The following is a 16461-nucleotide window of genomic DNA, read 5'->3' as shown; positions in this document are numbered from 1 at the left end:
TGAGCTGTCAGTTCGCTGATTGCCATTTCTCTGTGAGTTTGATGAAATATTCATGTCTTTGCTCTGCTCTCTCCAAGCACTATTGATTTCTTGTATAAACGCTGCTATATTTAGTCTAGACAAATGGAATGTGGCTTGCTGAAGAATAAATTGGATGAAAGGACTGGATTCTTGCTGGCTGTCCGCTTTTCTTTTTAGTCTGAGACAATTATTTATAATCAAGGGTATTTTTTTGTAACTTAAGGGTGATTTTTGCCATTTTGTGATTAGCTTTCGAACAAAAGCCAGGACTTGGATAATACAATTCTAGCAGGGTGGAAAGCAGGAAACACAAATGATACCTTGAGATTCACAAGAGCTATTTTAGAAAGTAAATGCTGCTATAAATGCTACTATATTTGTAACAGCAATTGATATCTGTTTGTTGATAGGAAAAAAAAGAAGAAATATTCAGCATCTATTCAGCAACTGGAGGTTTTTGTCTATATGCCAGATTATTCCCAATCACAAATTTAAAATACATATGCAAATATAACAATATAAAGCTCTGCATATCAAAGGCCTGATCTCTATTCACATTTATTTTTATTTTTCATTTTTGACATATGCAAACATTTAAAGGAAAGTATATTATTATTATTATTATTATTATTATTATTATTATTATTATGATGCACATTTTTGTTTGGGAAAACAGACCATTAATATTATGACAAAATATATTTTCTACTTTATATTTTGTTCATTCTCTTGAACAGAAAGAAAGGGGATGTGGGGGGAAATATGCTGTTTAATAAGCAAAAGTGGAATACACTTCCTGTGACCAGATGCATGTAGTTCTGATATAGGCATCCAGACATGGAGGCTAATCTATAGGTTTGCTTTTAAAAACAGCTGGCTTGTGTAGTACTGCCCTCTACTGGATGAAATGCAAATTGATCTGTTTTGCACCATGGAACTTCTCCTTTCAACTAAGATAGATAGATAGATAGATAGATAGATAGATAGATAGATAGATAGATAGAGGCAGGCAGGCAGGCAGGCAGGCAGGCCAGCTGGCCATCTGGGCAGCACTATATAAATGATGACCGAAACTCTATTTTTAAGAGCAGATGAGTTATGTGAATTCTTAAATTTTCTTAAATTTTCCAGTTGCCTGTCTCTGAAGTCTACCAGCTAAATGTTTCCAAAACAAAGGGCATGTTGAAGCTTTACTCTGTTGAAATAATGGATATGAGATAGTGGTCACTAACTTGGGGCTTATTAACTATGCTGCATGAAAATGCTTGGAGCTGTAGCAAGCAAACTGTCCTGCTAAGTAAACAACGTGTGGTTATCCTACTGGTTCAACAGGAGTCGTTGGTCCTCTCAAAGTTAAAGCATTACCAAAGACCCTGCTATCAACTACACTTGCATCTCCACTGGTAACATCCACACCTTAACCAAATACCCTGTCTGTTGGAATGAGCATATCTGCCTGGCTCTGTATACCATTTCAAAAGCAAGGTGAAACCAATTAGACCTTGCCCTCATCTTCTTTTAGTTTTACCAGCACACTGAGCATTGAAAGTATTCAGAGGGATATGTTATTTTGTAAAGAACATTCCAGTGGAGGGTGAGGAAGAATCAAAGGAGGCCATTTTACATTTCATATTTCTTTTGTATTCATTATTGTAGCTGGTCTAATAAGCTGTGCTGAAATCCTTCTTCTGAGGAAAAATGGGTTCTGAGAACTCGGCCATTGGAAATTATACACCATATCCCGAGCAGACCAAGAAATGAATTTGTCCTGAAAATGTGTTTTTTACATTATAAGTGTTGCATTGTTTCTTTTGCATGCCCCATTATCTCTGCTATAGGTACTCAGAAAAATTTAGCAGCAATTCTCAACCTGTGAAAATAGTGTGAACAGAGAAATTATCCCTTATATGATATTAGTCTGTGTTCAGCAGCAGCTCTCAGAATGGGGTAGAATTTCAGTCTTGGAATATTTCTCAGTCCTATTCGGAAATGTTAGGGATTGAACCTGGGACCTGAAACTTAAAGACAGAGTTAGGACAATTACTCTCTTGGACTACAGCTTTCAGAATCTGGACATCTGGCAATTATAATCCAATGAAGTAACTTTTCTGCATTCTAGCTAAAGGGACGTGATGGTTTAGTGGTTAAAATGTTTCTGACGATCAGAAAATTGACAGTTTGAGGCCCAGGCACTGTGTGATGGGGTGAGCTCCTAACACTAGTCCCAGCCTTTGCCAACCTAGCAGTTCGAAAGCATGTAAAAGTGCAAATAGATAAATAGGTACCACATAGAGGTTCCTAAGATCAATCCTTGGCATCACCAGGTAGAGATGGGGAAAATCCTGCAGCCAGTCAAGGGAAACAGTATTCTGCTAGATAGGCTGACAGTCTAGCTTGACATAAGACAGCTTCCTATGTGATCTAGGGACCTATGTTTACATGAAAACTGGTGGGAATTTGCTCAGTATTCTTTGCAAGTACCCATATGACCTCAAGTAGTTTTGCAAGTTTACACAAAGCCATGCCCTTTTACAGTAGTGCAGGTAAAGCTGATCATTGGGCAAAAGGGCAGGCATGTATCTGGTTACAGGTTTTGGCTTTGAGAATGTATTATTGTTTTCTACCAGAAAACACTGTTTATTCCTAAGTAAATGCATTCACTGGGGCAACAGAGACAAAAATAGTATTCCTGTAGTTATGGTGGTGATATGACTTAAATGTATGTAAAATGTGAGGATGCATCTCTCAAAGTACAATATTCAAAGCAGTGTGTTTTTCTAAAAGGTTGTAGGTTAAATTTGTTTCTGTTCTTTGTCTAATACAGCACAAAGCAGTTGTAAAGCATGGAATGGCAATAGGAAAAGGGGAGACAAATAATGAACACTCCTAACCCACTCCAATATTAGTTAGGTGATCCACTGATCATTTGCAGGTATTCTCAGAGTGGGAAGATAACAGTTCATTCCTGCTGTTTGTCCCATTGCAATAGGGGTTCTGCCCTATACTGAATGTGATAGATCATCCTCCTTCACGAGTTGTCTAATCCTCTTTTAGAGCTACCTACACCTTTAGCTGTTGCCACATTATGTGACAGCAAATTCCACAAGGAGGCATTATATGAAGAATTTTGTGTTTGTTCTCTGTCTATCTTACTTTTTACAGTTCTAACATACCTCCAGCACACATTCCCCAGTGAAATTGGTTTAGGGAAAAATGTTGATATCTCATAACACATCCTAAGTGTAAATCAATCAGTTCATGAATGGAGACATTAAAACCCACCCCTTCAAAATCAGTAGCAACCAAAGCCTTTTCAAATGCATAGTACATTTATTGAAAAGTATGGATTGGAAGTGTGTCTTAGGTGCGGGGCAGACAGTCCCAAAGCGCCATGCCACTGCCGATTCTAGGTTTAGAGACCGTGCACCAACCACACAGTCCCCAACCCTAGCATGGCACAGCGGCATCCAAATGGAGGCGTCCCATCTACACTGGTGCCACCATCTTGCATAATGGACAAACAATGTCCGTATGTCGCCGTACACTGCGTACATCACAAGTGTGCCAATGGCGCCGTAAAAAGAACCTGGAAGAACCAGGTTCTTTTTACTCCAGAGGGATGCCACACCATTGGGCTGGTCTGTCCCATGTCTTAAATTCTTTTAAAGAAATTGTCAGAGTTCTCTTTTTAAAGAAAAGGAGCTGTGTACTTTCTTAGAAAGGGGATTCCAAAGAGAGGAATAATCACTGAAAAGGACCTGTCCTTGGTAACTACACAACTTAACAGCTCTTACCAGTAAGTCAAAGAGGAAGTTTCCATTAGGTACTCCTTGCAAGTTACAAAACAGGAAGAAGAGATTTGTCTCCTGACTTTTCCCACACTATTCATAATTTTTCATAACTTCAATCTATTTCCCCTTTTTGTTTTGGTTTTTTTCCTTATATCTTAGTGGATGTGAAGTCAGAAGCTCCTGTGGGATTAGAACCTATCACACCATTGGATTTGCGAACAGATCTCAGGATGATGGTTCCCATGGTGGATCCACTGTTGCGTGAGAAACAACTACAGCAGGAGCTCCTCTTGATTCAGCAGCAGCAGCAAATTCAGAAACAGCTCCTGATAGCAGAATTTCAGAAACAGCATGAGAACCTCACACGACAGCACCAAGCTCAAATCCAGGAACACATAAAGGTAGCAAAATCTTTTTTCTCTCCCCAAAGAACATAATAGTAAGCTCAATGTTGAAAGAAGAGTCACATGGGAAAGGGGATGCCTCTGAAAGGCCATAGAACAGTTGAGTAATGAAGTGTGAATTATTGCTTTTATTTATGAACACTGTATGTGATGAAAACTTATATTAGTTTGCTATCACTTTGGTTGTCCTGCATAAAAGTTTTTTGGGGTTTTTTGCCATCCTACATAATAGAAACAGCTGTCTGAAATAAGTTTTTAAGAGTAAACTAGAGTATTTGGAATTAAAGCATTCTGGAAATTTCCTAAGTCATTTATACAGAAGTAGTGATCTGCTTTAAAAGTGCACTTTTTTGGTCTCTGTTCATGTCTGTGCTCACAAGCTGAGTGAGAATTGCACAGAAGGTCAGTTTTAATGCTTGTGGCAATATTTTATGTTGCTTGGCCTGTATGCAGAATTTCATTCATATTTGTAAATAGCTTAACTGATATAAAAGTGAGATCACTAAAAATTCTGAACCACCCCTTAGGCATCTAGTAACCTGAGAGAGTCAAGTGCACTTAGCTGCAAAATTACCTTTTATTCTTTCATGGGTTAGTTTTTCAAATAGTTTAGTAAATGTTCTTTACTTCTGGACTATGTTCCCTTTAAAATGGAAATAGTAAAAATGACTTTTGAAAAGAAAAGGTAGAATGCCAAATGTAAATGAAAATTAGGCATGGACTTTCACTTAAGCACTGCAAGAAAACTTTAAATAAGTTTTTGATTTGGCTGTTATGCTCATGCCTTCTCATCTGTTGCTCTCCTCAGAGGAATAGTTGAGTATGAAAAATTTTTCTTTGCTAATCATGTGAGAAGGGAATGGCATAACATTTTCTGATATGAAAATGTGGTACTTTGGACATTGGGAAACACCATACATAGTGTGCTACATCACACTTTATGGCATTCTTTATTTTTTTTAAAAAAGATTAGAACAGTGGAGTGAAAGAACAAAATGGGTATTGTTCTTAATAGAGATATTAATCCCATTCTATATAACGTAATTCAGAGCAGTTGCATTTGAACCACTTGGACACCTCTGAGATAACCTAGACATGATCTCTCTATACATCCTATTGATACCAACAGAATATCAGTTATAACTAATTTAATTCCCATTGGTTTTAATGGACTTATTCATAGCTAATTTTAATTTGTAATAAAACCAATGGGTACAAATAGATTGGAGACTTCTCGTGGCCAATTGTATCCAAAAAACTTCACTTTCTCATGATGCTATGTTCTTTGCAAGTTACAACAGGAACTCTTAGCCATTAAGCAACAACAAGAACTTCTTGAGAAAGAACAGAAACTGGAACAACAGCGGCAAGAACAGGAATTGGAGAGACATCGGCGAGAGCAGCTTCCTCCAATCAGAAACAAAGAAAGAAGTAGAGAAAGTAAGATTTGCTTAGTCAATGTACAGGGTGAAAAATTCAGTCTAAGATCTGTTGATATGCCAACTGCAACCTCCTCTACCATCTTCTCCTCTCCCTTAATACTGTGTATTAAAAAGCTGGGCGGTAAGGTACCATTCAGTCTAATGTGCAACTGTTCTATTAAAATTTACAACCAGTCCTTTTTAATTGAATTGTAAGTATTTCCACGCATGGAGACACACACACACATTAACACACAATTCAATCATAGCTCTGTAGCTTGGTGTGTTAACTTTAACTTACAAAGTCCCCTGTTTCTTAGGTTTAAAGTCAAACAAATTCAGAACAAAAGGACATTACTGGAATGTGATACTCACTAGGGGGAGGCAGATACATATAATTCCCCTCAAAAATGGAATGGAAGTAGAAAACTGCATAGTCTCCATGCTTCAAAATGCTGTTTACAGGAGGTAACAAATTGTAACCCTCAAATGCACTCATTATCCCCCTGGAATTTTTCCTTGATATTAAAGTGTGTGTTAATATTCAGCAAAGCTGAGAACTTTATGGCATCCTTTAAAGATGCTTTTAGCTTATAGGGAAAAATACATAAATTTAGCAGTGGTATGATGACATGTTTTAGTTTCTGAAACAAGATTCTCTTGGACCTGTGCTACCTCACTGATCACAATGGCACATATGTTATGGAATATGCCCCCCTAGTTTTGTACCATCCTTTTGAACATATCCGATATATGTTCAGACTTTCATTTCAAAAAGAAATTTCAGGGACTATTGACTTTGACTAGCACAAATGGTGTATGTTGTTGTCTTTGGGAACAAGTAAAATCTTTGTATGTTTTAGGGGCAGTGGCCAGCACAGAAGTGAAACAGAAACTTCAAGAGTTCCTCCTGAGTAAATCAGCAACAAAAGACTCTACAGCCAATGGGAAGAATCATACCATTAGTCGACATCCCAAGCTCTGGTACACGTATGTTCAACCTTCAGATAAGTTAAACCCCCTCCCCTTTGGGTGGTATAAGGATTTTCTCTATCTGTGAGCCAATGCTTAGGAAAATTACTTTTTTTGGACTATAACTCCCCAAATCCCCTAAGCCACCAGAGGGAGGTGTAGTCCAAAGGTAATGTTACCAAGCTCTTTTATAAACCAATACTCAGAGAAAGATTGGTTTCAACCAAGATATATATCTGAAACATGAAATGTGAACGCAGATAAATTAAAACAGAACAGATGCTGAAGAAATGATTGCTGTATACTGAATGTATCAGAACAATAACATGCAAAACAAATGCAGATTTTGCACATAGCAAAATTATAGGAGATTGGGTAGAAAATTATGCAGCTTTAGTAAGAATTATTATTTATGTTTGCCTTTTGTATGTTGATAGTTGTCTTTCCACTGCATGTTATTTTCTACCTTTATGTTTCTTAGTAAAATCACAATTTAAATTTGTTATAAGAAATTCATCTGTAGAACTGCTCTTGGAATTGGATGAGCAGCAACAGGAAGAAACTTTCTTCTGTTGTTTTTCATGCAGATTAATAAATCTTAGTTTATAACAAATGTAAAGAGCAATTTAAACAAATTGGCACACTAAACTCAATTCATGTGTACCTTCAAGACACAGATCCAGGCTTTTTTACAGTGTGAACAAGCAAAGACACTGCTTTTGTTCCTCTATTAGCAAAGAAAGGATTGAACTATAATCCTCACAATACAGGAGGGGGGGATATAAATATTTTAATAAATAATTGGCCAATAAAAACTATCCCATGTTCAGATGTCATACAAAAGCCATCAATTTGTTCTAAACATATCACAACATCAGACGAATTTACCAGAAAAAACACATTTCAGTATGATTCACAAGCACTTGCAAAACAAAATTTAAATAAGCATGCATATACTAATAAATTAATATTTAATAATGCATTAGATCAATTACATATAATGTAATATTTAATTTCATAAATAATAATTTAAAATGTATTAGAGTATTATGTAATTTAATAGTAATAAACTATTCAGTACAATGTATCCAAGGTTAAAGGTTTTCCCTGGCAACAACCCCTTAATTCTTCAGATTTTATGTCTTGCAAATGGAGGAAAATCTCAAGAAATATTGGAGTACACTAGTCCACATGCTTATTAATATTGAGTTATATTAAGCTAGGATTCCTGGGTTAAAGTGATGGGTAGATGTGGCCATCCATTCAAAACACACTTATTCACACCCATTCAAAATACAGTTATTCCCAATATTTTTCTTCAGATGTACAGTATTTATAATAAGAAAAATATTATTTTGTCTGAATTGATATCCGTCTAAATAGCCGTAGTTTTCAGGTCAAAATCCCAAATGCTATAATCAGATTGATTGGACAATAGAGTCATGACAGTTGCCATTTCAAGTACGTATATGTTTTGGGGTGAGATTTTTGAGGACCAGGATTACACCTGGTTCCTAAAAACAAACAAGGAAGTATTTTTCACAACATTTTCTTCATTTAGAGAAATGTTTCACCTAAGTTGGTGAAATGATAAATTGTACAGCAAACCACAGAAAGAGTGACCGTTTTCTCATATGGCAAAGGTATGTCTCAAACAGGTACCTAAATGGAATTATGCTGACCCATGTGTCTACACTGAACAGTTATAGCAGTCCGATACTACATCAAAGGCCAAAGCTACCTTCTAGGAAATCCTAGGATTGATGGTTTAGGGTGGTACTTAGAATCCCCTGCTAGAAGAAATAAAATGTTGTAGCTCAGGACAATGGTCTAGAGCTCTGTAACTACCAATCTAACAATTGCATAGAACGAAGACATGGCAGTTAGAGCAGTATCAATGTACTATAACTGTGTTGTGCAGATATAGTCCTGCATGTTTAATTTTTTTTTGATAATACTGATTTTTCCTTTAGAGGAAAACAGTGCTTTATATAAAAACTAAGGCGCGTTACAGACCGCCCTCAAGCGGCCGTTCTCCCACCGTCGCCATTAGCTGCGGCGGGAAGCCCCAGTGGCCAGACTGCGAGGCTTCCAGCCGCAGTGAAAAAGGAGTGCCGAAACGGCGCTCCTTTTTGGCCCCCGGAAGTGGTGCTGTGAGGCGCAAGGCATGCACTCGCGGCGCCACTTCCACCGCGCCACGTCTGGACGCACAGCGTCCACGACCTAAAAATGGCAGCGCCCATGTGGATGGGCGCTGCCATTTAGGACGCGCTCCGCGTGTGTTGGAAACAGGGCCGGTTAGGAAGGGGCAACCCTTCCTAACCCTAGCACGCCTCTTCCTAACCCTAGGACGCGCAGAGCGCATCCTAAATGGCGGTCTGTAACCCGCCTATGAAAAGTAAAATAAAGTTGCACTATACTGAAATTTCTTCTAATGTATACAATTGAATCTTGGTGTATTTATCTGGGTATTAAAAGTCAGTTTGTGTTAATAATACTATGTATAGATTTTAAAATACAGTAGTTGATAATCTGATGAATTCTGTCTGTATGCTTCTTGAAGTGAGCCTGCATGTCTTCTTTGGCTTATCTGGAGAAGGTACCTCTGAAGTTCTGCACTGTTCCATAATGTATTATAAATGTTAAAATGTTGTAAACAGAGAAAAAAGTATTTGGATAAAATGGGTGAACAATTACTATTAAATCACAAAATGGTAGTCCTGAAGTGACCCTCTCTCTCTTCTGTAGGGCTGCTCATCATACTTCACTGGATCAAAGTTCTCCACCCCTCAGTGGAACATCTCCTTCTTACAAATACCCATTACCAGGAGCACAAGATGGCAAGGATGACTTCCCACTCCGCAAAACTGGTGAATATGATAAGATTACTTTAAATTTTAGCTCAGTTCTATTTTAGTGGTTTTTTCAAACCTTAATTTGATATTATTCTATGGTGGTCTAATTAAGACAACAAGAATTATCCTAGCCTGTCCTTCATCTTGCATGATCACCATGTTTGTTCTTCTCTGGCATGACTGCAAGGAGTATAAAAACTTTCACAGCCCAAGTATAGTCTCCAAATATGGACAAACTGTTATTAATTTTGATGATAATCAATGGAATCAGGCCAGTTTCAAATTATAATTTATGAAACTGTTGAGTGGATGGTTTTGTACAAATGAGCATTCTGATAACGCATTGAACCTTGATTGCTATAAAACAGAAATGGGAACCTACCAATCTCTTCCACACAACCAAACTGGAGGGAGAGAGAGGAATGGCAGAAGTCCTTAAGAAGATAAACCCATAACACTAAACCATGGTTTGTGTCTCAACTCAGATTGGGAATATACACTTGGGTTCACGTTAGCTGCATTCAGATGTAACACTAAATCATCCTTTTTGTGTATGTATGAGGACAGACAATACAGACATAATTTCAATAAGACTTGGGATATTTTCACATATGGAGCTTTTCCTTTGCAAAATGACTAATTTAACTTAGCTTGATTTCAGTGGGTGTGCTGCTGGTAGGACTTATGTTGGATTTAGCCACTTAAACTGGTTTTGTCTTACACTATAGTTAACACATTAAGCATAGGCTTACAAATAAAATAAAATGAAAAATAAAATGAAAATGGATGTTATGCTCAGTGATCTTTCCACAATAACATTTTAAGGTATCTTTTATGAATAGTGAATCACAAACCGTTGTCAGTGAAGTGACAGATACATAAAGTTATTGCAAAATACTTGTTTAGGTTTTTTTTTTTCATAACACCATAGGTTCCAACAAATTGTTTTTCAAATCTGGATATTAACTCAGTTTTTAAATTTAGGTATTTCAACTCCTCTATTTTTTTAAAAAAATCATTATCAGTACTTTAGGTGTAAAAGTTTTGACTGGTAAAGCCAAATCTCTTCAAATATATTAACAGTATTGTTTTGGTGCATTTTTTGATACTTTTATATCTCTATGGAGGTTTTGAAATAATACTTAATTCGGTTCTCATTGTCTGTATAAAAGAGCTGTAATATTATTAAAACCATATGTTTTCTCTACATTATTCCAGATATCTAGGCTCAAAACACACCAGCTACAGAGAGAATGCAGACTATGAGATGTTTGCAAACACCATAAATAATATATAAAGATTAATAATGAACTAATTTCATTTTGGTCACTTCATCTTTTCTGTTCATATATCAAGCTTTCAGTGAAAAAGTAGGAACATAAAATTAACACAGAAAGGTATATGAAAAAAATATCTTCTTATAATGTCAGCTATGAGAACTGCTTCATTTTGTGTGTATCCTGTTTAAGTAACAGGCCTTGGGCACATAATTGGGAGGTGGCAGGAGACCTAATTTGGTAACATACCCACAAAGGTTCCAGTAACTGCTCAACAGTTTTAGAGGAAAAAGCAACAGGAATCAAGATGACATGAGTGAAATGACCCTAAACTGATCAGGATGGTTGCAGGGACATCCCTAAGGCAAAAGGGACATCCTGGAGCCTACAACATCCTCATGGGACTATTCCAGACAAAATTGTCCCATGAAATGTTCATGTGTATATACAGGTTCTTTGCTGGCTAATGATTGACCTTTGCCACAAGAAGTGGACTTCCCCCTCCTCTTTTTCATTTTCTAAGGCTAAGAATGGAGAGTGGCTTATTTCTTCACCAGCAGCAGGTTTTGTGATTATGAAACGGCACAAACAGAGGACAATGAGAAGCCATTCTCAATTTGTGTCTGCTTCTTCACAGGCATTCATTTTCCTTATAAATGCTTTTTTCAGGATCAGTGGAAACAGCAATAATTCCATCCCTACCTATCAGTTACACAGTTCTTAAGTAAACATTAAAATATTTTATTTTATTCATTTTTATACTGCCTTTCCCCTCATACTGGGACTCAAGGCAATTTTCAACCAATAGAGATTGAAAGAATAACAATGTTTTAGTGACACACACAGAGACGTAAAGTATTTAACATTCAGTTAAACAATTAAATCAATTGTATAACTAAAACCAATTTAAAATGTATTAAATGAAATATAAAGTACATGTTTGTAATATGCAAGTAACATTAAATATCTATCAAATGTCATGGCTACAGATTTCAATATAATTTCAGCTGGGTTGAAAAAAGTGCACTGTTAAAGAAGTTTGGTTAATGATTTTCATCACTTTCTTTCTGCAGTTCAATTCATACATATATGCAGAGTTTATTAATGTCACCATGGCCAAGCTTTGCATATAACGTTTCCATGTTCTGCACATATCATGTCATACAATAACACAAAACAAACAGTGGAACTGATTAGCAATATTGAGCCTAACTATGACCCATATATACTGTCACCACCAGATATTTTACTATCTGAATGAGAAAGGAGATGTAAATGAGGTTGGGCCGGTATGCAATATACAGAACAAGGACTATTTTAGAACATCTGTAGCACAGGCTGAAGTGCCTCTATTTGGTCTGAATGGGTTTGGTCTGAAAGAGCCTGATTGAGGTTACAGGTGTCTATTTCAATATGACTTTGAGGTTACCAAGGCTGACAGGATGGTTTTTCAGCTACAAAGTGCCTGAGGTGGGATAAAAGAACCCATATCTACACAAAAGTTGACATCATGTTTCTCACACTAATTCTCTTCTCAAAGTTTAAATATACTAAGCATTAGTAGAGCTGTCTCCAACTGTACAGTACAAATGGAGCATGTACCTTTCAGCTCTATTGTATTCATGTCTCTTAAAAATCAACGGATTGGTTTATCACAATTCTATAATAAATGCCAAAGAGCTAGAGTGATGTAGTGGTTTGAGTATTGGACAAGGACACTGGGAGATGCTTGGGCAAGTCACACTTTCTCAGCCACAGTGGAAGATAATTGCAAATATCCTCTGAACAAACTCTGCCAAGAAAACCCTGTGATAGGTTTACTTTAGGGTTGCCATAAGTCAGAAATGACTTGAAGACACACAACAATAATAAATGCCAACTTTCCTTGCAATAGCCAATATTCCCATTGTATAATAACAAAACTTCAAAATCTCAGGCCTTGTTTGTACCCTGTGGGTGAGCATGGAATTGGAGAAGCATCCATCTTACCTTGGTGGCACAGTTTTCTCAGGAGCCTGAGCGATTTCATAGCTTCCCTGGGAAAGGACAGATAAACTGACCATTTGGATTGGCCTGGGGGACGTTTGCTCTGTGAACATCACACATAGAAGTCTTCTGTCTGGTCCACTGGGGAAGAATAAAAATAGATCCTTAGCACCTGTTCTTAAATTGTCTCTGATCTTCAGTCAGCAGGTAGTTCATCCACTTTCTGAATCCATCCACCATGCCGAGCCAACCCTTTTGAGCTGTAGCCAATACAGTTGTAGCCTATCAAATTCCATGTTATTGTGTCTTTCAGCCTGCTGCCCATCTTTACAACTAGGGACACAAAACTAACGTACAATCAGCCCTCCATGCCGGCGGATTTTTTATCCATAGAGTCAACCATCCATGGCTTTGGAGATATGTGTGTGCGTGTCTGTGTGTGTGTTCCAAAAAGCAAGCCTTGATTTTGCCATTTTATGTAAGAGACACCATTAAACTGTGTCATTGTGTTTAATGGGACTTGAGCATCCACAGATTTTGATATCCACAGGGTCCTGAATCAAAACCCAGTGGATACAAGGGCCCACTATATGTTAGAACCAGAGTGGCAATTAGAGATTTTTTAATTAATCACTAAAATTATGAAAGTCATAATTAAACGGCCTTTTTGTGGTGTCTGGATAAATATTGAGGATCTGAGAATCATATCAATATATTTGACTATGTATTTTCCTTTGTAGTATCCCCTCCCCCAATGTAATAGTGCATTATTAGCCTCCTGTCTAGGAAAAATATCTCTATTTTTTATATCTATGGCAGGGTGCAGACTGCCAAAAAGAGGCGCCTCCTCGGCGCCTCTCTTTGCTGCACAGGAGCGCCACCGCCTACAAACAGAACTATGCAGCAAAGAAGGAGCTGTAAAAAGTGGCTCCTTTTTGTGGCACCGCAAAGCACCAGAGACAGCTCCATTATGTCGCAGCTGCGCAGCGCCGTTTGTAAGTGGCGCAGCTTCGATGTAATCATTGCACCATTTGTATGGTGCTGCGCAACTGCGGCATGCTGACGACGTGCTAGAGTTGCAGGGCGTGTGCATGCACCACCCCAAGGCAACCCTAGCACATCGTGGACGCGCTGCAAAGGGCCCTCTATACAGGGCCTATATTTCCTAATCTATACATATTTTATCACTATATCATAGTTATATGATTCATTCCACTGTGTATTCCACTGTGTTGTTCTCTAAGCTCCACATGGCTTTAACCCCAAAAGCACCAGTTTTGCATGAGTTTCTGGAGACATTTTAGTGTGTAAAAATGTGTTTTTTCACTCTAAACCATTATTTATAGAAAAACATTGAATTTTTAATACAAAATTGTCGGGATTGTTTAGCATTTCGCCCTTAAATTTTTTTGAAACACTGGGTTTTCAGCCATGTTTGTGTGTTGAATTAATGTGACCACTACGTTTTTTAAAAAATTGCTCCATACCTTTAGCATCTACATGATAGACAAGTACAATATAGTTATTCTCCAGGATGGCAATAGCTGTATCTAGTGAATGTAACCAATACAGATAGGTGAGAATTTTTCCCTATTTTGTTGTTGGTAAGTATGTAATGAAATCCTATCAATTTTCATTATAAATGGAGGGGAAAGAAATTAAGATTTTAAAATTCATTTATGAGTGTTAAGCAAAACTTACATATGTGGCAATCTGAAATCAGAACCTCTGAAGCAGAATACCTCACTTATTTACAAAAAATGATTTTCACATTTAAAAAAAGCACACTTACCCTTGACTATGTGCTCAGGCCACAATTGTGATTAAAGGTTCTTGCTGCCAAGTTACATGTCTTGGCTAAAGCCAAGTAAGTATTATGGAGCTATTTGCGAATAAGAGCACTAGCTTTATAGTTCTGTCTTGATTTTCTCATGGGAAAGTAATATAAATGAGAATGATTCCTCCCAGTTGGATTTCACTGTTAGCAATGCAAATCATGCTGAAATTGAACATAATTCTCTTCCAAAGAAAAGGAAATAGCATTCCAATAGATTTTCCTCAGTGTCTCATTGACTTTTGGTGGTATACAATCAATTTTCTTAAACTAGTCTGCCAGATGCAAGGTTGCATTGACGATGGTGCTAATTAGGTTGTACTTGTTTAATAATTTGAGACATAAAAGGCAAAATTATAAAATACAAATCTTGTCCTGCTATCAACATAGTTTCTTTTTAAAATGTCTCCTAATATTTATTACTTTTGTTTTACTTTTGTTTTACTTATATTTTACCGTTCCTCCAAGGAGCTCAAGGCAGCATGTATAGTTTCCCCCTACTTAGACTTTCCAAATAAACAAAAGCAACAGTCAACAATTCATTCATTCATTCACACCAGTGTGTTTTGTTGCTTGCCCTGCAGGCATGACAACAGTTCTGTATATGAATAGAGATTGCAGCTGAAGAAATGTGATCACCTACATTAGAACAAAATATGATATCACTGAAAATGGCTGTGTATAGTTGTCACAAAAGGTCAAGGTTATTAACACCGATTTCTGTGATGCAATGATTTATTCAAGTGCAGGCTGCAGATTAAATGTAACAAAATATTTCAATTTTGTATCTATCTTAAATAGAAATGTATGAATATAAGAATGTTCACAAATTTTCTTATTTTCTTTAAAAAAAAGTCATCTGATGTTTAATTCCTTAGTCTTTTGCAAGACTGAAAATACCCTCACTTCCCCTGTCTTTTCTATTCAGTTGTTATTTTTCTACAATTTTAGGGAAAACTCATATGGTGCTTTGAAGAAAACCCAATACTTTTATGCAAACTAACTAAATAAATTACAAAATGTTCGCAACAGGCCAGAAGCACAAAAAGTGTACAAAATATTTCACCTTCCTATCCAGTAAGGCAAAAACTTCAGAATTGTTTTCTTCTCATGAGTGAGACTAAAATAAGTAAAAATCTAGATTCCTATTCTTAAACCATGACAAAAAGTTGCTTTCTGAAACTCAAGTTTTCTATATATAGCTATACAACTTGGAGAAGAAGTACTTGCTCACTAAAAATATATATTATTTACCACTTCTTGAATAAGTTCATTAAGTGCTGTTTGTAGTTTGAACAAATTACAACAAAAACACTGGAGTTCACTGCACTGTTCCTGCGCAGTCCGTCCTCAGAACGGAACGGAAGGAGCAGGAACGAGTGGGGGACGGATTTTACCACACACACCAGTCATTCACTTGTTCCGTTCCCCCTCTCTTCCGTTCCTAATCCATTCCAAAAGGGGCAATTTTTTGAAAACTGTTCAAAACAGTTCTCAAAAAGCCGTTCCCTACAGGAAACGGAATGGGCATGGAAGAGGGGGGGGAACGGAATGAGTGAGGGACTGGTGTGTGCGGTAAAATCCGTCCACCACTCGTTCCGTTCCCTGCCGGGCCGTTCTGAGAACATCCCTGAAGACCGGTGCAGTAAGCTTCACTGTTTTACATAGTACAACACACTGTTACGTCCTATCATATTTCAGAGTCTCACCTTTATAAAGCACTTCCTGTATAAGTTCATCTTTGATAGCAAAGAAACTCTTTTTTAAAATAAACCACTTAAATTTAAGGATATTATGTCTCTTCTGGAATGAAACAATCTTTGGATGTGCAGCTTGAAAGATCGATGTTAGCTTTTAACTGAAACTGCTCACAATTTTTCATGAACACTTTGGCACTTAA

The 16461-nt window shown here is 37.1% G+C and overlaps 1 protein-coding gene across 5 annotated transcripts in view; it reads left to right on the top strand.

The window, feature by feature from the left end:
• Window positions 1-16461, top strand: part of HDAC9 (histone deacetylase 9) — a 266320-nt gene that overhangs the window by 212959 nt on the left and 36900 nt on the right. For 2 of the 5 annotated variants that reach the window (XM_089533110.1, XM_089533107.1), the window contains exons 3-6: window positions 3972-4213; window positions 5509-5656; window positions 6501-6627; window positions 9358-9479. In XM_089533110.1, the coding sequence (XP_089389236.1) occupies window positions 3972-4213; window positions 5509-5656; window positions 6501-6627; window positions 9358-9479 (639 nt within the window). The remainder of the gene's footprint in view (window positions 1-3971; window positions 4214-5508; window positions 5657-6500; window positions 6628-9357; window positions 9480-16461) is intronic. The other 3 variants (XM_089533111.1, XM_089533109.1, XM_089533108.1) reach the window with 3 other exon arrangements.

This window comes from Sceloporus occidentalis, unplaced genomic scaffold (assembly GCF_023333645.1).
Source record: "Sceloporus occidentalis isolate IW3139 unplaced genomic scaffold, rSceOcc1.0.p SCAF_7, whole genome shotgun sequence".
Taxonomy (NCBI): domain Eukaryota; kingdom Metazoa; phylum Chordata; class Lepidosauria; order Squamata; family Phrynosomatidae; genus Sceloporus; species Sceloporus occidentalis.
This window is presented reverse-complemented; position numbering and strand designations above follow the sequence as displayed.